The following is a 23,344-nucleotide window of genomic DNA, read 5'->3' on the forward strand; positions in this document are numbered from 1 at the left end:
GAGCCTGCGAGCGCCACTTCTTGGATTGGTATGCTTGCTGAATCATAGGCCCTACAGCGAGAAAAATATAAAGCCTGCCTAGAAAGATTCTGATGTTTTTTCTTCACATTTAGGCAAAATGAGGCGGTACCTGAAGGAGCCCCGCGCGCAGGCGTACATTCCACGCGCGCTTCGCGGGACCGCCACGGGTATCAGGTGAGTCTGGAGCGTTGCTTCTCGCAGGACCTTTCCCTCGTCCTCGTCACCAAATTTGTCAACTTCTGCGAAAAAAGAGCCATACTACGGCTGGCCCCATTCTGCGAAAGGTTTCGTAGATCACGAATAATAATTGAACTCTGTTGAGAAAGCCGAACCTCACGACCGAGGCTCGGGGACAAGCCGAGGTACCGAGGCCCTCACAAACGAGAGTCCGGACCAATGTGGCTGAGGGATTAGATAATATTTCCTAATGTGTACATGTATATATAAAGGAATGCCATTTCGGGAAGGTCCGCATCATCCCGCATCCTCCTTCATCCCGGACGCTCACCCGCGTTCCGTGTTCCTAATCTGAGGCTTAATAGGTTATGAGCCCCGGGCTTTTGGATTAACCTCGAACCTTATCAATTGATTGCTCTGACATTATTACTTGGCAACATGGCTGAAGAAAAAGAGAGATCGTCGTACCTGCGCATCGAGCCCCTAAAAGAAGACACTTGGATGTCCTGGAAGACCAAGATGGAGGCCATCCTCGATGATAAAGGGATCTTGCCCTGGATTAAGGGGCAAGAAGAAGAAGCCCGAGATCTAAATCATCGGAGACCCTGAAGAGATCCAAGCACGTGAAGATGAGATCGAAAAATGAGAAAAGAAAGACCGTTCCGCACGCACTATTATCACGATCAATCTCGACAATGACCAGATTGTGAATGTGACAGGTGCGACATCTGCTTGAGACATGTGGAAGAAACTCTGCATGGTTAAGGAGCAACGCGGGCAAAGCGGTATCGATTCTCTCATTTGACGTCTCTACCGTACATATGCAGGTGAAGGAGATGACATCGGGAAGCATATTAAGGAGTTATGCAAGATCCGAGAAGAACTACACGTCTTGGAAAACGAGATTGACGATAAGCAATTTCGTAATGTCATCGTCACCTCATTGCCCGATAGCTGAAAGACGTTCACGGACATCTATTTCAGATTCTGAGGTGAGCTCATCGATAGTGACGATGAGAAGACAGAGGAACAGAGGTGAGAGAGAGAGAGGAAGAGGAACATAACCGTGCAACAACTCATCGGGATAGTTCTCGATGAGTGGCACCACTGCAAAGATCGTGATCTAAGCTCGGGAACAGATCAAGCAATGATAGCCGCTTGCGGGAAGAGGAAGCGTCCCTTGGAGCACCCGAAGAATTCCGGAGCTAAAGCTGAGTCTTCAGACAACGCGATCGTCTGTTCTAACTGTGGCAAGCCATGTCACACCAAAGCCAAATGCTTTGCTAAGGGAGGCAGAAAGGAAGGCCAGTGGCCGCAGTGGTGGAAGAGACCTGACGAAAAGAGGCTAAAGAGAGTGGATCGCACCAACAAGGGTGAAGGATCCTTGAAGGGCAAAGAACGCGCATTTGTAGCGCATGATTTTAATGAAGATCAGAACACTGTATCCCTAGGTAATTCTGATGAAGATATTTCTTCATTTTATTCATGAATTGCCGATACAGCGATGACCTCACATGTCACAAACTGACACGAGATCTTTGCATCGTATCAAGCACTCGAGAATCATACCATCTCCGGATTAAATCCGGGGAGCTTAGCGGCAGTTGGTCATGGCTCTGTAGATCTCGAAAGCACATTTGGAGATCAGAAAGTGCAATTCTGACTCAATAATGTGCTATATGCGCCCCAGGCATGCCACAACTTAATTTCGCTTGGGCGGCTGGATGCTGCAGGCAGTCGCATTGTTGCAGAAAATAAAAGAGCTATTCTCATTGATAAAAATGGGAAGATGTTGGCTACTGCCACACGTCAAGGCTATTTATATTTCACCGACAATGTGCGACCATTGCCTAAATCATCGAGCATCACCTATGCAATGCAGGAACACGCTCCGCATACATGGGCAGAGTGGCACTGTATTTATGGCCATATCGAAAAAGATGCGCTGAAGTGCCTTCATCGAGAATCACTCATTGTGTCACAGCACCACTGGACAAGAGATCAAAAAGACTAAAAAGGACTGGTCACGTGGAACGTGCCACCCTGATCCCCCTGATTCCAATAGTCCCCCTGAACCCTTATGTGGTGCAAGAGCCCAAGACTTACTTGTTGGCAATGCAAGCGGTGGGAAGGGTGAGAGATATATGGAAGAGCTGGTGAGCTCAGTAAGGTGCTACAGTGGTAGATGAGGAGAAACAATCTGAAGTTTCATCCTCTACATGCTGGTCTTATATACATGTACAGCGGGCTATCTTACCTAAGCTACCTATCTACGGGTATAAGCTAATGGCTGTACATAAAATAATGGAACGTTCAGAAGTAGAACAATAAGTGGGAAGATCGATGATTGTCACAGTAACACGTGTGAACATCATGCCTATCTTGATTTCCCTTTTGTTCTTCGATGTGAACATCGTGCCTATCTTGGCTTCTGGCTAAACTAATAGGAAGCGGAAGGCCGATGCATAACAATAGTCCTTGTTCCCTTTGTTCCCAAATGGGTGCCTCTATTGTATCCTGGAATAGACAGGTCCGACCGTATCATCCGCAGGTCTGGACCATAACATGTGATGTGAACTATCACCTGATCTCTACGTGTCGCGTCTGTGACTGAGTGGCGTGAGATATTGATGAAGCACGTGATCTGTGACATGAAAAAAGTCACATGCAGACTTTGTGACAAAAATCTGTGATATGTTGATGGCTTCACTGTCATTCTGAACTCCGACGATTTCACGTGCAAAGCGTGCATTCAGGCAAAGTTTTTCTGCAAGCCATACCCGAAGAGTGCTGATCATAAAAGTGAGATCTCTGGTGAATTAACACATACTGACGTGTGGGGACCTGCTCCGATGACTGCTCTACAAGGTTGGCGATACTACATTACTTTTACTGACGATGCCACACATCGCAGTGTCGTCCTTTTTATGAAAACAAAGGACGAGACCTCTCAGAAGGTCAAAGAATATATGACGTACCTCAATCGCTGATTCAGTCATCAGCCGAGGATGATCTGAATGGACAATGGACATGAGTACCTCAATTCAGATCTTACTGATTGGTGTCATTCTCAGGGAATTGAGACTGGTGCTACTGCACCATATTCTCCTTCCCAGAACAGCGTTGCAGAGCATCTTAATTGCACGTTGCTTTCTTTAGCATGTGCAATGTTGTTCGCCCATGCTCTACCTCGTTTCCTATGGGCTGAAGCAGTGCACCATGCAGTTTATATTAAAAACTGTGCGCCTACACGTGCGCTCAATGGCACCACTCCAGATGGTAAATGGAATGATGAAAAACTGAATATCACTCACCTTCGAGAGTTCAGTTGTGTTATATGGGTTCTTGATGAAGAACTCAACTTATCTAAGCTTGCGCCGCGAGCCAGCAAACATATCTTTGTTGGTTACATGGACAGTCCCAAAGCAATTAGATATTATAACGTTAAAAGGCGTCAAATTAAAATAACATGTAATTATCATTTCTTACCTACACTAGAACCCGAGTTAACTGATTCCCCATTTGGGGAGTCGCATCCGCCTGCAAATACGCAGTGCGTGGGGGAGTCCGAGAGTAATAGCAATGTGCAGATATTCGCATTAGGTGATGATCTGTCCTGAGACCTTGATCCAGCTCGAGGAAGTGATCAAAATTCTCGGAAAAGAAAAGAACGAGAATATGATGCACCTATTGAGCCCAGAAGAATGAGCAGAAGAACTGTTCGGCAAGATTATCGATTGCTGAATGATCTGAGCGTGGATGATCCATCCTTAGAAGATGACGACACACCAGAACTGGAAGAAGCTCGGAGTGCCGGTGATCTTGATCTGAGCATGAACGATGAATGCATTGCGGATCAAGTGTCATTTGCAGAGCTTGTCTATATAGCCATGAATGCTCCTGGAAACATGGAAGCGAATGAGCCTAAGACACTAGCCGATGCAAAGCAATCTTCTGAATGGCTAAGCTGGAAGAAGGCTGTCCAAGCTGAATTTGAACAATTGCATAACATGGAAACATGGGATCTGGTAATTCTCCCTCCCGATTGCAAACCTATCAGAAACAGATGGGTCCTTGTCAAGAAGACAAACAAAGAAGGCGAAATAATTAAATATAAAGCACGTCTGGTAGCGAAAGGATACTCTCAGATTCCTGGAATGGATTTCTCAGAGACCTTTGCACCGGTTGTGCATCTCGAAATGATTCATGCAGTCCTAAGGATGGCAGCAGTCCTCGATTGGGAAATCCAACAAATGGACATCAAAGGAGCATACCTGAATGAATCCCTCAAAGAGGAAATATATATGCGCCAACCCGAAGGATATAGCGACAGAACAAATCGAGTATATCGCCTTAGAAAAACTTTGTATGGACTCAAACAAGCAGGTCGCTGTCACAGATTTTCACGTTTTCAATCTGCATGTGACCAGGACATCACATGACACCAGCGCTAGGCTGTTCAGAAAGGAACGAACTGGTACGCGAAGTACTTACAGTCCTAGACACCTCGGAGGTCCAGGTTTAGTCATGTGACATATCACGTGATATCCATACATGTGACAAGTAGCGCCAGTATTAGGTAAGCCTAACTTATACAGTAATATCATCCCACCTAGAAGCAACAGTCGGACTCTGAAAGAATCCTACAAAGGAGACACATGCCACCGAAGAAATGTCCTTAAGGAGATATTAGTTCACATACACAAGGTAGATAGATGCCACGCCACTGGAGATGTAGCCATTACAGGCAATCCCATTTCCATAGTCTTACTAAGTAGTTCAGAGATTCAGCATGCATGACACACGCAGTCTGACAGGTAGTGATAACCAATCAGACAATATCCATTAGCTAGCAGTTCTGGAGTATCAGGGTACCAAGGGTCCCTCCGCTCATGTATATAAGCCAGAGCTCTGAGATGCATAAGTCCCCCTGACTTATTCTCATCTCTGCTATGCCTATCCATACAGTGTCACCAGTGCCCACTTGAAAGGCATTGCTTTACCTTGATCATTTCGTGTGCCCATCCTTACTTCAACAACAGTCAGTAAGTGTTTGATTATAAGGTCATAGGCTTAGTCGGTGCTCTGCATCCTAAGTTTGTGATAGTCGTGTGTGGAATATTGAATTAAATCAACATTTATCAAATGTGGGTTTCAAACGTTTACTCACAGATCCATGTGCATACATCCAAATCTGAGGGAATAGAATAGAAATTGTCACTGTTTGGGTAGACGATCTATTATTATTCACCAATGATCCGAGCATTATGGGACTCCTTAAAGAGGAACTTCAAAATATGTTTGAAGTCACCGACTTAGGAGAACCTCATAAGATCATTGGTATTGAAATTAAGAGAGATCACGCTAAACGCACGATTAAAATCTCTCAATCTCAATACATACAGGCTTTGTTATTCAAAAACAGATTAGCGAATGCTAATTCCGTTGGAATGCCTCTTGATCTGAACATAACGCTTGAGAAGAAAGAAGATAATGATGATAGCGTGCCTGATCGAAGCAACGCATATGTGTCATTAATTGGTTCCTTAATATATGCCGCTGTGGTGACCTGTCCCGATATCGTGTTTGCCATGCAACGCCTCAGCTCGTTCACAGCAAACCCAGCATTAGCGCACTGGACAGCTGCTAAATGTGTGCTCCGATATCTTGCAGCGATGCTGGAATAATTTATGGCCTTGAAAATCAGGCTGACACATGCGCTCAATCTGAGCATCACGTATATTTCCATGGATTCTCCGATGCTGATTACGCAAATGACGTACGCGATCGAAAATCCATCTCCAGCTTCGTGTTCCACCTCAGATCAGGTGCGATAACGTGGAGTGCCAAGAAGCAAACCACGGTCGCATTATCTACAACCGAGGCAGAATATATTGCATCTGCGGTAGCAGCCTGCGAAGCCATGACGATCCTGTTGCGCAACTATTCGTTGGTGAGGAGATAGATATGGACCGTTTCGCTGCTACTGCTGGTCTCAGAAAAGATCAGCGAGCCCGCAACATTGCATCAGATGGATTCGCAGCAGCTTACTTTTTTCACTACACTATTTGAGCCATTATAGAAACTCTGTTCGGAGTGCAAGTCTTGCTGTTCGGACACATCAAGCAAAAAATAGGTGTTTTCGGATACGTGAATGCCTATTTTGGGACTGTAGAGAGTCAAGGTCGTGGAACATTGCATTTGCACATGTTGATATGGCTGAAGGATTCGCCAACGTCAGATGAAATGTCAAGTCTGCTTCGAACTGAAGAATTCAGACAAAAAATGGTGGCCTTTATCAAAGCAAATTTTGAGGCACACGTGGATGGATTGTCATGCACCGAGGAGATACAGCAGTTTCCATCTGAAGCAGAGGTCTCATATTGTTGATCTCCAAATCCTGACGTAGACAATTATTGGGAGCAAGTGGCAGACTTAGAGAAGCGGGTGGTATGAACTAAACAGCTTCATACATGCACTCGAGGTTGTCTCCGTACAGATCAATATGGTGCTCTGAAGTGTAAACATCATGCACCATGGCCACTATCAGAGGTCGACATCGTTGATGAGAAGGGATGGTGGCAGCCAAAGCGAATCTATGGATACCTGAACGGATACGTGCCAGCGATCACTGTAAATTGCCGATGCAATAATGATGGAAAGTTACTCACCAATTCTGAAGAAACAAACAACATCACATTCTACGTGACAGGTTATGCCGCTAAAAAGCAGGGCCGCTCATACAATACATCTGCATTGTTAGTCAAGGGTCTCATATATCATTTTGATGATGAGACATACATCCATCAGATTCAAGAGCAGGCACACATGTTACTGTTCTGTTCAGTGAACATTCTCAATCGTCAACAGGAGATACCAGCACCTATGGTTTTCTCCTACTTGATGGGATGGGGAGATGTGATCAAATCACATCACTACATCTCAGTTTACTGGACGTCTTTTACAGGAGCACTGTTGAAGGCAGATCCTGAATTGCATCGCAACTGTAGGTAAGCAATAAATCCTTGACAGCCTCTGATGACGCACTCACCTATGTGGACATCCAGAGACCAACATGGTACTATCAGCGTTGGTGAACATTCTGAAGTGCAGAATAACTTGAATACAGAAATATTATCACCCGATGTCACTGAGGTGAGCTAACATGTATAGATAAAAGCTGCTCAAAGTTGTTAACGATGTTTCAGGATGGGACCCTGTTGATTGAGGTGAACTCACTTGGAATGCTTGTTGCATGAACACAAGTCATCGACTACCAATGACGAGGAGTCGAACTCGAAACATACAATGTGATGAAGTTTTTCGCAGATACATATGAAATATCAAAAAGTCAGCGAACAGAACGTCAACGCGAAGCAGCAAACAATGTGTTCAATAGTAACAATGAAGAACCTGACCGCACTTCGACATGCAGACAGCAGTACATCAGATATCTGCCTGGTCACCCAAAGACATCTGATATGATCTGCATCATTAGAAGAAAGGCCACAACACCATACCTGACTTTGTCGGTCAGTATTTTCCCCGACGGGATGATCCTGACAAGCACGAGTACTACTGTGCATCAATGCTGCTCCTGTTCAAGCCTTGGCATCAGGTTCAGGATCTGAAAGGAGAGTTTCTGACATGGCAGGAAGCACTCAGATACTTCAGCCAGCAAGTGTCTGATGTCACGCTCGCACAGATGTCAAATATCGAGCACTACCACAAGTGCAAGAATGCAGCGGAAGTTGAAGAACAAGACACCCATGAAATGAATGCATTGAATTCTATAGCGGCATCTGCAGCTTTAGAAGACGACAAGATTGAGGAGGGAGAGAATGGAGAATCACCTGAAGAGGCAGAAATTACTGAAGAAATGATTGAACAAGCTCGCAACTGTCAAGTGCGGCTCATCGACATCATGCATGGGCACATCGCTGTCAAGATAGGGGAGACTGTCAGGTTATTTGCAACATTTCTGTCTGTTCGGAGGCCAACAGCAAGACTGGCAACAAAAAATGATCTGGTACAATTGCACGAATGGAAGCAGGCCATGTCGCAACAAGTCGCATTTGCCCAACACAATGCATCACAAGCTGATGATGATGCACGGCATGGTCAGTTGGATACAGAAGGATCAGTACACCCACTTACAGCAACGGCGACATCATCTTCTGCAAATGTTCTCATATGGGAAGAGATCAGCGAGCAGGCATTAACTCCAGCAGACGCATCTATGTTGCTTCAAGATCAGAGGTGAGCATTTGAAATAATATCTTGGCATATGACAGAGACGCTCGCAGGCTGCCAACTGCATCAACTGTTGATGCTGATGCTCAGAGAAGGAGGGACGGGAAAATCAAAAGTTATACAAACAATCACTGAGCAGTTTAAAGCTGACAATGCAGATACGAAACTCATGAAGGCAGCATACACTGGCATTGCGGCATCTTTGATAGGGGGAAAAATGATGCATTCTGCAGCTGGTATTTCGCTTAACGGAAGACCTCTATCTGAAGAGAGTAGATGAAAACTTACCAAAATGTGGTGGAACATTGACTACCTGATAATCTATGAATGCTCCATGATCTCCCGGGCATTCCTAGCAAAGCTGTCAAGGCACCTCTCAATTGCAAAGACAGGAGAGGAAAATGGGGATCGACCTTTTAGAGGAATCAACGTAATACTGTGTGGAGACTTACATCAGTTTCCACCCGTGGCACAGAAGAGAAGTGCAGCATTGTATTATGAAGTGGACATCACAGCAGGAGACACAGTCGAAGACTGTTTGGGTCGACGCATATTCGAGGCATTTGAAATCATAGTGCTGCTGAAGGAGCAAGTACGTGTGACGGATATGGTATGGATGCAATTCCTTTGCCATTTGAGACATGGACAAGTACGGACTGAAGACATCAAAATGCTCAAGGATCTTATCATCACCAGTCCCAGCAGCCCTCCCACAGATTTCGATTCATCTGAGTGGGGTGAAGCGGCTTTGGTGACACCTCGCCATTGTGTTTGTACGCAATGGAACGATGCTGCAGTGAAAAAGCACTGCGAACATACTGGGGTTCAGCTTCTCATCTCTCTCACAGAAGACTCTACCAACAGCAGACCTTTGACATCAAGGGAACGATTCACGATGGCCAGCAAAAGATCTAAGCACAAAGGATGCAACGAGAAGGCAGGTCTGCCTGACGAAGTCCAATTAGCTATCGGAATGAAGGTCATGGTTAATGTCAATGTACAGACAGAGCTTGACGTGACGAATGGTGCATGAGGGGAGATAGTCGACATCGTACTGCACCCTGACGAACCACCAATACCGAATTCTCCCATCGTCAGATTGCAAAAACCTCCACTTTTCGTTCTCGTCAAGCTCACGAGGATGTGATTGACAGAGCTTGAAGGACTACAAGATGCCATTATTCCAATTGAACCTATGGTGAAAAGCTTCTATGTTGATGTGCCAATCCAAACACCGAATGGAAGAAAGATCCTGCACAAAAAAAAATAAATCGCTGACAGACGCCAATGACGCCAGCCTACACATTCACAGACTACTGGTCTCAAGGACAGACAATCACATACATTATCGTGGACATCACAATGCCGCCTGGAGGAAGCATGTCCCTGTTCAACCTTTATGTCGCTCTCTCTTGTAGTTTGGGTCATTAAACAATACGGATCCTTCGAGATTTTGATGAAATGACATTCTTTCAACCTATTAACGAGATGCTAACAAAAGAGGATCAACGCTTGCAAGAGCAGAATACAAGACCCAAAACATGGTGGGAACAGATGAAAAACGGAGTTGCTCAGACACTGCAATGCCTGTCATCATAAATCATGGGCTAAACAGAAGCGAGGTCGATGGTATCATCTTCAGAATAAAGTCGACCTCATCCTCTCCTTTCCAATGACGTAGAATGCATTGGTGTGTGCGTGTCACAGCATGAGCAGCCTCACCGTAGACAGTTTCACGCTCGGGTTCATCTGGTGCAGCAGCGGGCACGAATATATCAGTCAATATGCTGCAGCCTCGTCTATTATGCACATAGTTAGAAAACTAATTGACTGAATATTCAGAAAACTACGTGCGCTGGTCAACAATGTATCAGCCTTCTTATTCGGGTAAAAATCAATTACATCGCAGAACTGGTCATTTGAGTAATACGAGAATGATCGACAACTAGGGAAGACTGACTGTACAGGTTTATTATGCATGATATCGAAGCTCGAGACCGCAGGGTGAGGCCTTGAAGCATTGACGAGGTGATGAACTTTGCCAAGATGCCAAGAAGATCACAACCAAAAAAAATTGTGTCATCGAGATCACATGGAAATTCCCACCCCTGCACAATTTTTCATGACAGGCACCAAGGAAGCAACCTTGCTCTATGAGCAAGGGAAACTCCTTTGGACCTTAAGCACAGGATGCATAAACATTCAGCTAACTAGATGACTGAAAAGACCACTGAAAGGTAAGGAGAACTGCTCATCGGAGAGCTTCTGAGTGAGAGGATGCCAAATGGAAGGGTAATGCAAAATCTTGTCACCATCAGTCACACCGCGCCGATGATGGCTTGCATCAGCACGCTCGACAAATTGCTTCATTCGGCAGGTACCTTTACAGGATGCAGGCCAGGCCACCGGCGCATATATTATGGAAGCACAGTTGATTGAGGACCTATAGCTCAACATGTAAATCACAATGTAGCCATTTTGTAGGCTAATTTACATAGGTGAGATAGGGTCATTGGAAGCCTCAGCATCATTGGCAGAATGTTCCATATAATCAGGCAGCATTGCACAGAGATGAAAGGCATCGGGGTACTGGACAAAGTGAAATTGCTCCATTGATGCAGATGGTCTTGGCTGTAATTGAAGTGCAAAACACCTATGATGGATTTTGGTTTTGGGCATGGTTACAATGGAGTGAAAGCAATGCAGCAGCAGGCAAATTGACCTTGGAGCCACCGCCACTGACGGGCGCAGACTTTGAATGTGTGATTGCCTTTCCGGCTAGCGGTGGCTGAGGCCTGCCATGCCCGGTCAATGTTTTCTTAATCAAAGGCACTTCGGCCCACAAATAAATCTGGGCTTTTTGTAGTGTGAATGAGCTCTGTGTGTGAAGGTTCATTATTACACAAAGTGGGGGATACAGTGAACAGGATCGGCATAGATCTAAGGATTTCAGCCGGAATTTTGAGAAGCCGGCCGTAGTGATTGTTATTGCGCAACGCGACCACTCATCCAATTAGCTATCGGAGTGATATCAAGGGTCTCTACAATGCAACGAACACTAACGGCACTTTTTTCTCATATTTGAGCTGAATGGAATTGCAGGCTCTAGAGACGATTAGGACCATTTTGCAGATTCCAAATGACAAATTTGGCTATTGACGTACGGGGATGGCCTGTGCTTATGTGATCCCTAAGTTGCGATTCAGCCTGTTTTGTGCATGGTTCATACGAAATATTGCTTTGGTTCATACGGAATATTTCCTCCTATGAAATATTGTTTTCATTCCACAACTTGCCCTCATTCGCGATATCCGGCTCCTCAGGCCTCATTGCTTTCTACCTCCTGTCTTCTCTGTGCTGGACATCCTCATGTCGCTCTCCATGTCGTTTACCAGGTGTATTATTAATGCATTCGATATCTGCTTCACCGGTACGTTTGTCCACTCCTCTGTGGCGATGTCTGCAGTGCTGATTATGTTGTGTCTCCTTCCTTCACAGTCGTCGCTCTCGTTGTGTACTACACCTGTTTGTTCTTGTTCATTCCTCCGCTGCCACCTCTGCCGTCTTCAGTGAATGGGTTACATGATTCGCGTATTCATTATGCTTGTGTCTATAGCACCCTCCCGGTGGGGGGTGACAATTTTAAGCATGTGCGGTCGCATCACGTTACGGGCCTGGCTACTCCTCCAGTGGGGGGAGCCAATTGAAGATCTTGCGTCTGTCTTTCCGACGATGTCAGCAGATTCTCCGTCATGTTCGGTTCGTCATATTTGCTTTCTATTCATGCAACTGTTATGTTCACCAGTTTGCATCGTCTCCGAGGACACCGACGACTTCCGTGCCATGATGCGTGACACCGGCACCATACTGTCCGGTTCCGCTGCTGCCAGACTGTTACTCGTCGACGCTTTGTGGCAGCCTAATGACTACAATCTATACACGCCACATAGTCAGTGAGATGTGGTACTCGACTACATCAGCAACTTACCGGGTTTCGTGATCGAATATGTCATAGATGCATCAGACGAGGAGAATCAGGAGCAACCGTACCCCTGGTTGAAACAGGGAATGGACCGTATGGCTCGAATCACCGGACCAAACATCCGCGTCGATCTTATGCGTAGCCACAACGAATCGGCCTTCTACCCACTATGCTTCTTCTGGTCGACCATCATCATGAACGTGATCTCCGCTGACGCGATCGTGTCGGCATACCCCACACATCTTCTCAGCCGTCGCAGTATTTGCTCATACACCATCAGTGATTATCGGTAAGGCACTCACTGCAAGGAGAAAGTACGAAGACCGAGGTTTCTTGTTCAGCGACATCTGCACCATGTCCTGCACTCGCTGGAGCTGTCCTCACTGGTGACGGTTCTTCTCAGATGATGGATGCCTCAACCTCATTTTCGACAAGGCACGCACCCGCACAGTCAGCGATGTTTTCATCTCGTGGCGGATCAGAGACTTACCCTGTGGTAGGCCGTGTACGGCAACAGAATGAAGGCCCAACATCTGGGCGGGGTCTCGAGATGACATGGAAGAAGTCTGGGACAGCTTCCCGTAGCTGCAACATGTATTCATCATTTTACGACAATGCTCGAAGTAAGGCTCCAACTATTTATACTATTTACACTCCTGAGGTGTAAATATATAGTATATAGTAAACAGTTATCTATATGTCATATAAACAGTTTATATAAAGTTTATATAGTTTTTTTGGTCCCATCTTTTGATGGAGTTTTACTCAACTGTGAGCAGCCTCTGTGATTGTTGAGGCCTTTAAGGACCTGTTTGCATCAGCAAGCACATGACAGTGAGCAGAAAACAAGCATTCAATGTCAACACTTGCACTAGAAATGACCAGAAAATCTTATGTCATACAAGAAATGACAAGAAACTCATATTCATGAGCCTATATGATGATAAACTGTCAGTGGTGACTGCTGTTAAACACTATGACTTTCAATTGGCTCACTGTTGTGCTGTCAAATCTAGCAATTGTGCACTCAATAGCCCTATATCATCATAAAACTATTTATACTATATATATACATCTATTTACTATGTACAGGCCCAACTGTAAATAAACAGATATAGTAAACAGTTAAAACTATGTAACATAGTAAATAGATAGAAATGTTGGAGCCTTAGCTCGAAGTCGTTCATTTCTTTAAGTGATTCATCCTATTTGGCTCTTGCCTGCGTTGTTGCTGTTCACCAACATGAGACTGCAGAAATGTAATATAGAGCTATGTTCGCATAAGTGATACACACCGCATCTTCCGCTACTGTGATTGAGTTTTCGTGTCATTTGGAACCGGCGCCCGGCGCCTCTTCAACCAAGTTATGGCAAGCCATAATAACAATACATCTATTTCGTCATACGAGCCTCACGTGCTCTACTTTTGAATATCGGGCGCTTAACAGTATCGGTGTGAAATAACCGCAGTGGTACGGCGCACTGCCCTCCCGCAGCTATGTCCAGCAACCGGCGCAGGGCTAGAATACACGATCCTATAGTGTGGCTTTCTTTCGACGTTAGCTGCGACTGAGGCAAGGACGCAAGGACGGCCACTGGGCCACATCTCAGGCCGTGGTCAGTTCTCATGTTCGCCTCTGTGCAATTTGTGAACCACATTGACGCACGATAGATGCGCGCTCTTCCAGAACGCAGACCTATCTGGCTAGCACTGACCCCGGAAGACGTCAAGCATATATACACGCTTTGCAAGGCTGCGCAGGGGAACGCTGATCTGCTCCGCGAGGCTCTAGTGAATGCGAATGGCCCGCAGGATCTCCGCAATGGCTTGACCAGGGTGCGTGTAGTCCTTCTATTCTACACGGGGTGCACGCTCCATGCAGTAGTGTCTCAAAGTTCCTTATTGAGCGGGGGGAACCATGGCTCGTCATGGATAGTGAGTCAGAGGAGAGGAGGGTGTCCAGAGCCTGTGGAGATATGAATAGATCGTCTGGTCTACCAGCAGGACACTGGTATAACAGAACTATAATGTGACTTACTCCAAATCTTCTGGAAAGCCATGACAACTCCTCATTTCTTTAGTAAATCATGACGAGCAGTTGGTTATGCCCATGTGCTTTAGCGAAGGAGCAGCAAGGGTCATGCACTCTTTGACGATTTCTTCAGTTGTTCTAACGCTTCTACCATTTCGCGCAGGAGTTCCTTGATAAATGCCGCAAGTCGCAACTCTTGGTTGAGGCGCAAACCACACGCGTGGCCTCTGTGCTCAACAACCCCCGCCTCGCTGCCCCAGGGCCCCATCTCGACGATGCGACACGCACTCTCAAGGTTCTACGCGGAGTTAACGACGACCTTATCGCCGCAATGCAGTTCTATTCCGATCTGGTGTATGCCGGGCTTGACAAGGCTGAGCAGGAGCGTATCAAGAACGAGCATACGGTGCGAATGATCTCCTTCGTGCGTGTCTACCCAATGTAGTACTGATGCTTGCGCGCAGATTCGCATGCTGACAGCGACGACGAGCTTGAGCGCACTCTCTCTAGACGGCGGACGCACTACATCGCACAGGCCGCCTCCTTCCCCTGGCGCAGGCCCGTCAAATTTAGACGACGAGAAGATACAGAGGCTGTCCAAGGTGGCGAAGACCGCGATGGGAAACGCGGAGCTGCTGCGCGAGTCGCTTCTCCACGCGCAGCCGGAGGATCTGAGTGGTGCGATTGTGCAGGAGTTTATGCAGAGCTGCCTCGATTCGCAAAAGGCCATCTTCGAACACATCCAATGGGCGGATGCTGCCGCTGCCTCGTCCCGGCGACGTGTCGGCGCGAACGATCCCTCGCAAACGCGCGAGGAGCTGCTGTTTAAGGAGCTAATCACGGCGGATGAGGTGTTGACGGAGGTGCTGAAGATGCTCGACGAGCTCCGGTTGAACGGGGTGCCAGTGGAGACGCAGAGTGCCATGGGAAAACCATCTATATCAGCGGATCCGGAGGCAGAGAAGAGGAGATTGCCAGAGCTGTGTCGGGTGGGGAGGGGGAATGCGGAGCTGTTGAGCGAGGCTCTGATGCATGCGACGCGGGAGGACCTGCATGGGGAGCTGATACAGGTATGCAATCGCATTCACCGTCCAGGCAGGTATTGACGACATGTATGCGCAGGAATTCAATGCAAGCTGCCGGACGTCACAAAAGGAGATCATCACTGCGGTAGCTCAAATCGAGCTCTCTTCCGACGAGGCTGCGTCATCTGAGGAAAACATACTGGGCAAGCTCATCGCGGCGAACGAGGTACTGATCGAGGCGCTCAGACATTATGACGAGCTCTCGCACACTGGGGCTGTCACGTCGGTGCCACAAGAGGTTCAGAGCGAGAAAGGCAAGGCACCCATGGTCAGCATTTTCCCACAAGGTAGGTTTGCAAGTATCTCTGCCTGAGAGGCCCGCTCACGGAGTTCATTGCGCAGCGTATCCGATAACTCAACCAGAGGCAGGCCCATCTCGGCCTCCCATGATCAGCATGGCACAGTTGCCGCCACTCACCCAGGAAGACAAGGCGAAGTTCATGAAGATCTTCTTTGGGGCAGGGCCGAAGAATGGGTTCTTGAGCGGTATGTCGTTGGCGTCCCCGACAAGGCTAGATCTTATGAATCAGTCCATAGGTGCTCGAGCCCGGGATCTGTTGCTCAAGTCCCGCTTGCCATCCGAGACGCTTTTACAAATCTGGTCGGTGTATACGACGCTGTTTAAGCTTTGTCCTAGTTCTGAATGAGCACATCCTATCCTGCAGGGACCTCGCGGATGTCTCCTGCCGTGGATCGCTCGCCATAGGCGACTTCGTCATCGCGATGTACCTCGTGCAGGCGTGCATGACCGGCCGGCTCGCCCCTCTGCCCAGCGCGCTCCCACCAGAGTTATACCAGCAGGCCGGCTGCAATGCAATCTTTAGCCCTGCTCGACTTGCCATACCAGGTCCGTCCCTCACGACCACTCCGAATCTCCAGACGTCACCGGCGTTGCCTGGCGCGCCTGCCTACTTTGGCATACAGCCCACCGCGCAGGATCACACGGATCGGATATTCCAGACGCTCGATACTGAGGGGACGGGCAAGGTGCAGAGTTATGTCATCATGTCGTTCTTGCTCAAGCTGGGCCTGTCAATGGATGTTCTCAACCAAATCTGGTAAGTGGCATATGTTTATATTGTCGATCTCTGGCTTACATTGTGACGTTCGTATAGGAGTACCGCGGACACAGGTTCGAAGGGCTATTTGACGAGGGCTGAGTTTGCGATTGCGATGAAGCTTGCAGAGATGAAGAAAGCGGGGCAGGAACTGCCGGCCTCTCCGTCGTCGTCTGAGGTGGAGCAAGCGAGCTCAAGTGCTGCTCCTCAGCCCACTGTCCCAGAGGCATCGGTACGTCGGGTACACCGTAGAGCTCGGACTTATCGCTCATGGATTGTATCAGCTCATAGATCTAGACGAACCACTCGGAGGACCATCAACACCGAGGCCACCTGTCGCAGAAGTCTCAGGACCCAATAGCGACCTGCTCGCTGTGAACACGCTCATTGTGCCACCACAGCTGACAGGATCGGCGTTCTTCGAACCATCGTCTCCTCAGCCAACGTCACCGTTGCCGCAACCGTCCAGTCCGGAGCAAATGCCGAATGGCAGCGTGCAGCCGTGGGCCATCAACCCTGTAGTGAAGGCGCGCTTTGACACGTTCTTTGATACGCTCGATCCGTGGCGGAAGGGGTACATTGAGGGTGACATCGCGGTGACATTCTTCGCCAAGTCAAAGTTGCCTGACAATGTGATGGCGGATATCTGGTATGTTTGGACTGATACCAACATACACAGGATGCTATATGCTGATCGTGCGATGCTCCTTATAGGGATCTGGCGGACGTCAACCACGACGGCCGGCTCACACGGGACGAGTTTGCTATAGCTATGCAACTAATCCGGGAGACGATCAAGGGCAAGGAGCTCCCTAGTCAGCTGCCACCATCCCTGATACCTCCTTCTCTCCAATCTTCGCCACCATCACAGCTGCCTCCGCGCGAGTCGCCACAGGGAGGCAGTACGCGTGCCAGGAGCGCGGCTGGGAATGGCAGAGATGCATCCCGTCATAGAGAGCCGGCTCGCCAGAGCAGCGGTACCACTTCAGCTCCGCCCTCATTTGACGAGATTGCCCCTCGGCCGGAGACGCCGCCTCCACCATACGAGGCTGTTGTTAGTACTCCGTCATGACATATATGGAGAGAGCTGCACTTTCGATATTTGATAGTGCAGCCTACAAGGCGTGGTTGCCCTTTTTGACATCGCTATCGTCTGATCTAACTTATGTAGCGTTTACTTTCGGATTCGTTTGTGCTCTCTACTTTCTGCTTTTTTGGACTTGCCGGACTCTAGCTCGTGGAAACCATTTCCTCGTAGACTCCGGCATCGCAGTGCAGTTGCTACTCGTGGATAGCCTTAGCATTCTATATTGTGTGTTCTTTGGACGATGATACTTCGATCTTCAAGCTTCAGCTTCAAGTATGGCATTCGTGTTACACAAAAGAGCTGCACTAGAGTCCTGGTTGGCGAACGAGACTGTCATAGTCAGCTACAAAAACTATCGGCTGGAGAACGTCCGTGCTTTCAAAGATGCGATGAATAACGGCTGGGGGTAACAACGTGCATCCGATTCTACAAGTTCTCAAGAAACGCCACCTCGTGCAAGTTGTGGCCTTCCCGACTGGGCGCTTCTGGCCAACTTGACGCCACAAATACCACTTCGCTTACTGGCGCCAGCTTGAGCGGATTGACATTCCAGAAATAAAACAGCGCACTGCTTTGAAAATAAGCATATAATTTCACGTTTGGGACTGTACAGGTTGTGAGGCCCTTTACACCAATTATCGCCCGAGATAGAAGTACTTCAATTGCAGGGCGGAACGCGGTCCCTGCGCACGGGATATTTTCTCTCATTACTACAACATCAACGGTATTTTGCAATAAATCAACGGTCTCTCGATGCTGTAAAATCTTTGACAGTACTTCAAGGATTTTGCAGCATCGCGATGTGCGTGCCCCTCCTTCACTTGCCGCAGAACCAAGCGCTGACATCCTTCCTCCGACAGCACGTCGATTTCGCCTCTGCATCGGTGCCGCATCGTTGACCCGGGCTGAGTCTCGAGGGACGTCCAGAGATTCAAGAGCCTGTGTCTCGGCGTCGTATTGGTAAAAGGCAGACCGAATGCGTTGATGTCGAGTAATTCTAGGGTTGCCAAAAGCTGGGATGAGCTCTCGAACGGACGGCTCTCAATTACAATTGGGTGTCCACTTATTCGCATTATTCCAATTGATTATAGGTGACAGGAGGTTTCAAATTCGATATAGAGGCTCCATGGGTCGTGGCCACCTCGACGATGTAGATATTGCGGTGAAATCAACCGATTGGCCGATTGGAGGACACTGGCACCATGAATGACATGAAGCCATCTTCGTGTAGGAAGAGATGGTACAGTGGCGTCACGATTGTAAGAGTCACGGTCGTCATTCTGGGACTCCTGGCGTTGTTTGTGTCACCAAAAATGCCGGTGATCTGTTTTGTAATCCACTGTGCATATTTCGTCGATATCAGGAGAATGTTCACAAGGGAAGTAACGTACCTCGGATCCTCTATTCAACGCGTTAAAGACTAGTATCTAGTGGCGCAGAGTCTTCAAAGTAGCAAGTTGATACGGTCTTACTAGTAGCCGGGGTTGTGAGTGTGCATTGCACGAAGGCCCGGCGCCCATGCTTTTTTCATGCTTGTTGAGTATCTACAGCGTCCCCTGATTCAGCCACGTGGACCTTACAGGGCCCCAGTTGAGTATAGAGGAGAAACTACGTGCGGTGAACATTCTCGGGCGCTTACGGACGCCACAATGCACTTGGGTCAACTTCGTTTTGAGTGCAGTACTGCTGTTGTCTTCTTCTCGTCTTCGAGCGAGTGGCACATCCAACGTGTGCACAGAGTTCGGTCGCTGCTCGCCGTCGGAACCGTTGCCTGAGGACCACACACAGATGGGTGAATCTGAGACTGTCTGTACATGTTTCAGGATCGCGTCTATCATGACATGTTCAGAGCTCCATCATGTAAACGGCATAAATGCATCAGGCGCTCTGCCATCTGCTGCCAGTGACAGCGATGGCGCTTTCATGCCCGCAGAGTGCAATAAGTCTGCGTTAGCCGACTCGCTGCCGTCGATAATCGCGTCCATGCTTGAGGCGGCATGATCAGGCATTCGACCAGCGGGTTCATGACCTCCAGCTTACGAGTCACGGAGGCTATTAATTATTGTCAGCATTCGTACTGCAGCTGTACATCTGATCATGCTGCCAGCGATGCGGCAATGCAAATCAAGGGATGATGCGAACAACTTTACACAGGACATGCGTGTTCTCCGGGTCATTGCTCACATCCTCCGATTCATCGGTACCCAAGTACACATCAGCCATGCATCCTTGCACTGCAAGCAGAGTGCTCACGGCAGTCGACTCGGAATTCGGCGAGATATATTCGTACGGTGCCCTCAGACGGGTCGGCCGACCGCTAAGACAAACCTAGTGACGCAGCAGAGAGAGTCTTCCGAGCAGCAATAAAATGCCAGCACGCACATAGCGATCGTTGTGAGCAGGAACAAGAATGAGAGGCGGTCCTCGTGGCTGTCGGAAATGCGCGCGAATCCATCAGCGCCTGTGCTTTTTCCACTCATCACCGTCCATCTAACCGCGTTCTGCTTGCATTGTTCTTTGCTCACATCTCCCACCACCGTCGGCCAATTCTCTCAACATAACGAGTGCTTTTTACGACCGCTTTCTGTAATACCATCCGCCCAGTCCCATCATGACCTCCTCCTCCACCCCAGATATATCCTCCCTGTCGCTCTCTTCCCAGCCCTCTCAGCAACGTCTTCATGACACTTACGAATACGAAGGCTCCGCCAGCGGCAACGGCAAGACTCCATATCACTATTCTACCTCGCCCCCCGTCCCCGCCCAGTCCCAGTACAACCCCCTCGCCGTCGGCCAGAACCCCCTCAAGAGCAGGCCCGTGCTACGTGGAGGTCTCCCATCGGTGCGCATCGCCCGTCACCACGCGCGTCCTCACCTGACCATCGATCTCTTTCTCACAGCAATGGCTCGACAGCCCAGAGGGGCGCGCGATGGCCGAGGGGCGCTCGCTGTCCCCGCAGAACAACTCGGATCTCTCCTCCTCTGGCGGGTCCCCGCCCCTGGCTCCCAGCATGCCGCCTGTCACGCCCGGCACCCCCAACCAGGGCGCGGACGACGAGATCATTCCCACCGCGATCGTCATCAAGAACATCCCGTTCAACGTGAAGCGCGAGACGCTCCTCGAGATCATCGTACGTACACAGTGCTTCTCATGTATGCACATCGCGCGATCTCAGTACCACGCTTCTCATCTAGGCATCGCTGTCAATCCCGACGCCGTACGCGTTCAATTACCACCTCGACCAGTCAGGCCAGTTCCGCGGGTTGGCATTTGCCAACTTCCGTCAGGCGGCAGATGCAGACGCCGTTGTGGCGGCACTGAATGGTTTTGACGTGCAGGGGCGCAAGCTGCGAGTGGAGTACAAGAAGGTTCTACAGGCCGGCGAAAAGGAGCGCATCGAGCGCGAAAAGGCCATTCGACGCATGAAGTCCATGCAACTCGAAAAAGAGCAGGCCGCGATGGCGCAACAGCAACAGGTACAGACTCCCTACGAGGACTACGGCTCGTTGATATCGTCTCCATTCTCGCCGCAACGATCATTCTCGGCGTCCAGCGTGTACCAGAACCAGCAAACGTTCTCTCCGTCGCAGATGGCCTCGATGCCGACGCCTCAGCCATTCACGGTCACGACGCCGCCTCTGCCCCCCGTGACGCCCGGGGCCCTGAAATCGCCTTCGGCGGAGCTTGATTTGAATGATCCGTCAACACTCGAGATCTATTCGCGCATCCTCCTGTTCAAGGACGATCGCATGAGGGACGAGCTTGCCTTCTCGAGGACATTGACGCCCAAGCAGCGTCGCGTTGTGCACCTCGTGGCACAGAAGCTCGGCGTCTACCACTATTCCGTCGGCGAGGGAGAGGACAGGTATGCGGTTGTTACGCGCATCGATCCCAACGCGGTACGTCTCCCCACGCCAGCTGATGCACCGTGCAACTCACATATCCCCAGCAACAGGCGCCACGGCACACGCTCTCGCGCGCAACGTCGTCCTACCTGAACGTGAGCAGCCCTCAGGCACCCGCTTCACTGCGTGTGAAGAAGTCGATGCCGGACATGAAGTCGCTGCAGGCGGCCGCGCCGCGCCTGACGAGTCGCGCATCGAACGGGAACATCAGCCAGCACGAGTACTTTCTCTCAGTTCAGTCGGCCTTTGCGAGGTGTCCGTTCGTGTTCATCATCGGTAAGTATCAATTCTTTCCAAATCATACAGTACGTACAAGTAGTATTGGCCGCTCTCCCTGGCCATTGAGCAGTGGGCCCGTGGGGGGAGAGATGTCAGCTGCATGGATGTATGAGGACGATGCCGAAACGAGCTCGCGAATATATTTCTATCCCCGGACACGAGCATCGACCGTTGAGATTGTGAGGGAAGGAGCACAGGACAGGGCAGAAAGAGAGCTACAGGGCTTGCTTTGAGGCTTACAACATGCCTCACAACACACTAGTCTGCACAAGACGGCATTTGTCCCGTTGTAACCGCTTTCATTATCTGTCCCGCTACCGACCATCCCTACAGCCAACGACCCGCAGTATGTACCCGTCTTTCCTTTCATTCCATTCCATCTGTGTCCTTTAAACTCCTCGCCCATTCCTTCTCCGTCGTCTTGTCTAACGGGTCTTATCGTTCCGCCCCATTGGCGTCCTGCTTGATACGGCAGTTAGCACACTTCTATGTCTTGTCCGAATGGTCCTTCTTGAGATCTGTCGCAATACGCAATCCCTAAACTTGCACGATTTGAAGTGTCCTTATGAAAGAGCTGATTACCGTGATCAGTTTGCACGATCAGCACGGAAATACGATTGGCAGAAGGTAACTGACGTACTTACCACCGATGCAGTGCACCTGCACCTCCAGAATCCCCACCACGAGTGACCTTCCGCAAACGACGCCCAGCGCTGATAGTGGCCTCATGATCCGACCGTTGTCCGTCTTGCGACATCACACGCGGGAGAACCTGATTGCAGCCCGAATACCACGCACAACGGACCGTCAGTTGCGGACATGAATGAGTAGGTCAGAAGGGCAGTCGATCGCTGTCGCTCAGTGGGCAGAGTCCGCGTCGAGGGAGCCTTGTAAATTGAGAGGACGACGTTGCTCGGTATCCCACTCCAAAACTCTTCCGCACGCCCTTACGTTCACATCGGAAAGTATCTTGGGATGCATAAAGCACTGTTCATGTTTGCCGTCCTGCACTGCGCGCAACGCTTGGGGCGATCAACCGCTACTTCATCGCATGGTCATCGCGGAGTAACGGCCGACACGGATGTGACCACAGTATGATGTGAGGCAGAAAATCGCACAAAACGCACTATCTGCGCTTGCCGTCCCGCATCCTCGCAACGCTCGAGGCAATCTTCATCGCACGGTCGTGTGGAATAGCGCTCGACATGAACATGTCCATTGCATAGTGTGAGGGGAAAGACGGCGCAAAAGGCGATCATCGTCGGGGGCGGGCTAGCACAGTGACGGAAAGGCCGTCAAGCGATGATGCCGAACGAGATCGTGCGGAGCGGATGCCGCCGCAGTGTCAGTTGAGATATTCATAGCCGTGTAGTAGGCAGACCGTTTCAACGCCGAATTGGAAACCGCACGTTGAAGGTGATACTACACAAGGTGATCAAGTCATCAGACCGAAGAGCTCGTCA

The 23,344-nt window shown here is 49.2% G+C and overlaps 10 protein-coding genes across 10 annotated transcripts; all 10 read left to right on the forward strand.

Annotated features, from left to right (window-relative positions):
• Positions 1-6,333: 6,333 nt before the first annotated feature.
• On the forward strand, positions 6,334-6,498 carry LAESUDRAFT_636720 (uncharacterized protein; the record flags this gene model as incomplete). The annotated part of the gene is made up of 1 exon (XM_040903461.1): positions 6,334-6,498. A coding segment is annotated over one exon (165 nt), but the record flags the coding sequence as incomplete, so codon positions are not given.
• Positions 6,499-6,657: 159 nt separating this feature from the next.
• On the forward strand, positions 6,658-7,212 carry LAESUDRAFT_659407 (uncharacterized protein; the record flags this gene model as incomplete). Its single annotated transcript, XM_040904802.1, has 1 exon — positions 6,658-7,212. A coding segment is annotated over one exon (555 nt), but the record flags the coding sequence as incomplete, so codon positions are not given.
• A 517-nt stretch (positions 7,213-7,729) lies between these two features.
• LAESUDRAFT_615749 (uncharacterized protein) lies at positions 7,730-7,942 on the forward strand (the record flags this gene model as incomplete). The annotated part of the gene is made up of 1 exon (XM_040903211.1): positions 7,730-7,942. A coding segment is annotated over one exon (213 nt), but the record flags the coding sequence as incomplete, so codon positions are not given.
• A 579-nt stretch (positions 7,943-8,521) lies between these two features.
• On the forward strand, positions 8,522-8,695 carry LAESUDRAFT_630904 (uncharacterized protein; the record flags this gene model as incomplete). Its single annotated transcript, XM_040903393.1, has 1 exon — positions 8,522-8,695. A coding segment is annotated over one exon (174 nt), but the record flags the coding sequence as incomplete, so codon positions are not given.
• A 48-nt stretch (positions 8,696-8,743) lies between these two features.
• Positions 8,744-9,598, forward strand: LAESUDRAFT_738232 (uncharacterized protein; the record flags this gene model as incomplete). The annotated part of the gene is made up of 3 exons (XM_040910867.1): positions 8,744-8,881; positions 8,909-9,466; positions 9,491-9,598. The coding sequence occupies 3 exons, from the start codon at positions 8,744-8,746 to the stop codon at positions 9,596-9,598; spliced, it is 804 nt and encodes a 267-aa protein (XP_040761284.1).
• A 140-nt stretch (positions 9,599-9,738) lies between these two features.
• On the forward strand, positions 9,739-10,050 carry LAESUDRAFT_659453 (uncharacterized protein; the record flags this gene model as incomplete). Its single annotated transcript, XM_040904806.1, has 2 exons — positions 9,739-9,874; positions 9,953-10,050. 2 exons carry the CDS (start codon positions 9,739-9,741, stop codon positions 10,048-10,050), a joined length of 234 nt encoding a protein of 77 aa, XP_040761285.1.
• Positions 10,051-12,294: 2,244 nt separating this feature from the next.
• LAESUDRAFT_659440 (uncharacterized protein) lies at positions 12,295-12,726 on the forward strand (the record flags this gene model as incomplete). The annotated part of the gene is made up of 2 exons (XM_040904804.1): positions 12,295-12,404; positions 12,432-12,726. 2 exons carry the CDS (start codon positions 12,295-12,297, stop codon positions 12,724-12,726), a joined length of 405 nt encoding a protein of 134 aa, XP_040761286.1.
• A 1,182-nt stretch (positions 12,727-13,908) lies between these two features.
• On the forward strand, positions 13,909-18,071 carry LAESUDRAFT_729135 (EF-hand). Its single transcript, XM_040909580.1, has 11 exons — positions 13,909-14,050; positions 14,106-14,270; positions 14,630-14,872; positions 14,931-15,536; positions 15,589-15,838; positions 15,894-16,037; positions 16,089-16,152; positions 16,217-16,609; positions 16,667-16,841; positions 16,894-17,258; positions 17,324-18,071. The coding sequence occupies exons 2-11, from the start codon at positions 14,106-14,108 to the stop codon at positions 17,679-17,681; spliced, it is 2,763 nt and encodes a 920-aa protein (XP_040761287.1). The 5' UTR covers positions 13,909-14,050; the 3' UTR covers positions 17,682-18,071.
• A 667-nt stretch (positions 18,072-18,738) lies between these two features.
• LAESUDRAFT_336807 (uncharacterized protein) lies at positions 18,739-19,180 on the forward strand. The gene has a single exon (XM_040902070.1). The coding sequence runs from the start codon at positions 18,899-18,901 to the stop codon at positions 19,118-19,120; it is 222 nt and encodes a 73-aa protein (XP_040761288.1). The 5' UTR covers positions 18,739-18,898; the 3' UTR covers positions 19,121-19,180.
• An 828-nt stretch (positions 19,181-20,008) lies between these two features.
• Positions 20,009-22,114, forward strand: LAESUDRAFT_704560 (uncharacterized protein; the record flags this gene model as incomplete). Its single annotated transcript, XM_040906556.1, has 4 exons — positions 20,009-20,538; positions 20,597-20,827; positions 20,892-21,596; positions 21,647-22,114. Exons 1-4 carry the CDS (start codon positions 20,308-20,310, stop codon positions 22,112-22,114), a joined length of 1,635 nt encoding a protein of 544 aa, XP_040761289.1. The 5' UTR covers positions 20,009-20,307.
• Positions 22,115-23,344: the final 1,230 nt, after the last annotated feature.

This window comes from Laetiporus sulphureus (assembly GCF_001632365.1).
Source record: "Laetiporus sulphureus 93-53 unplaced genomic scaffold LAESUscaffold_39, whole genome shotgun sequence".
Lineage (NCBI taxonomy): Eukaryota > Fungi > Basidiomycota > Agaricomycetes > Polyporales > Laetiporaceae > Laetiporus > Laetiporus sulphureus.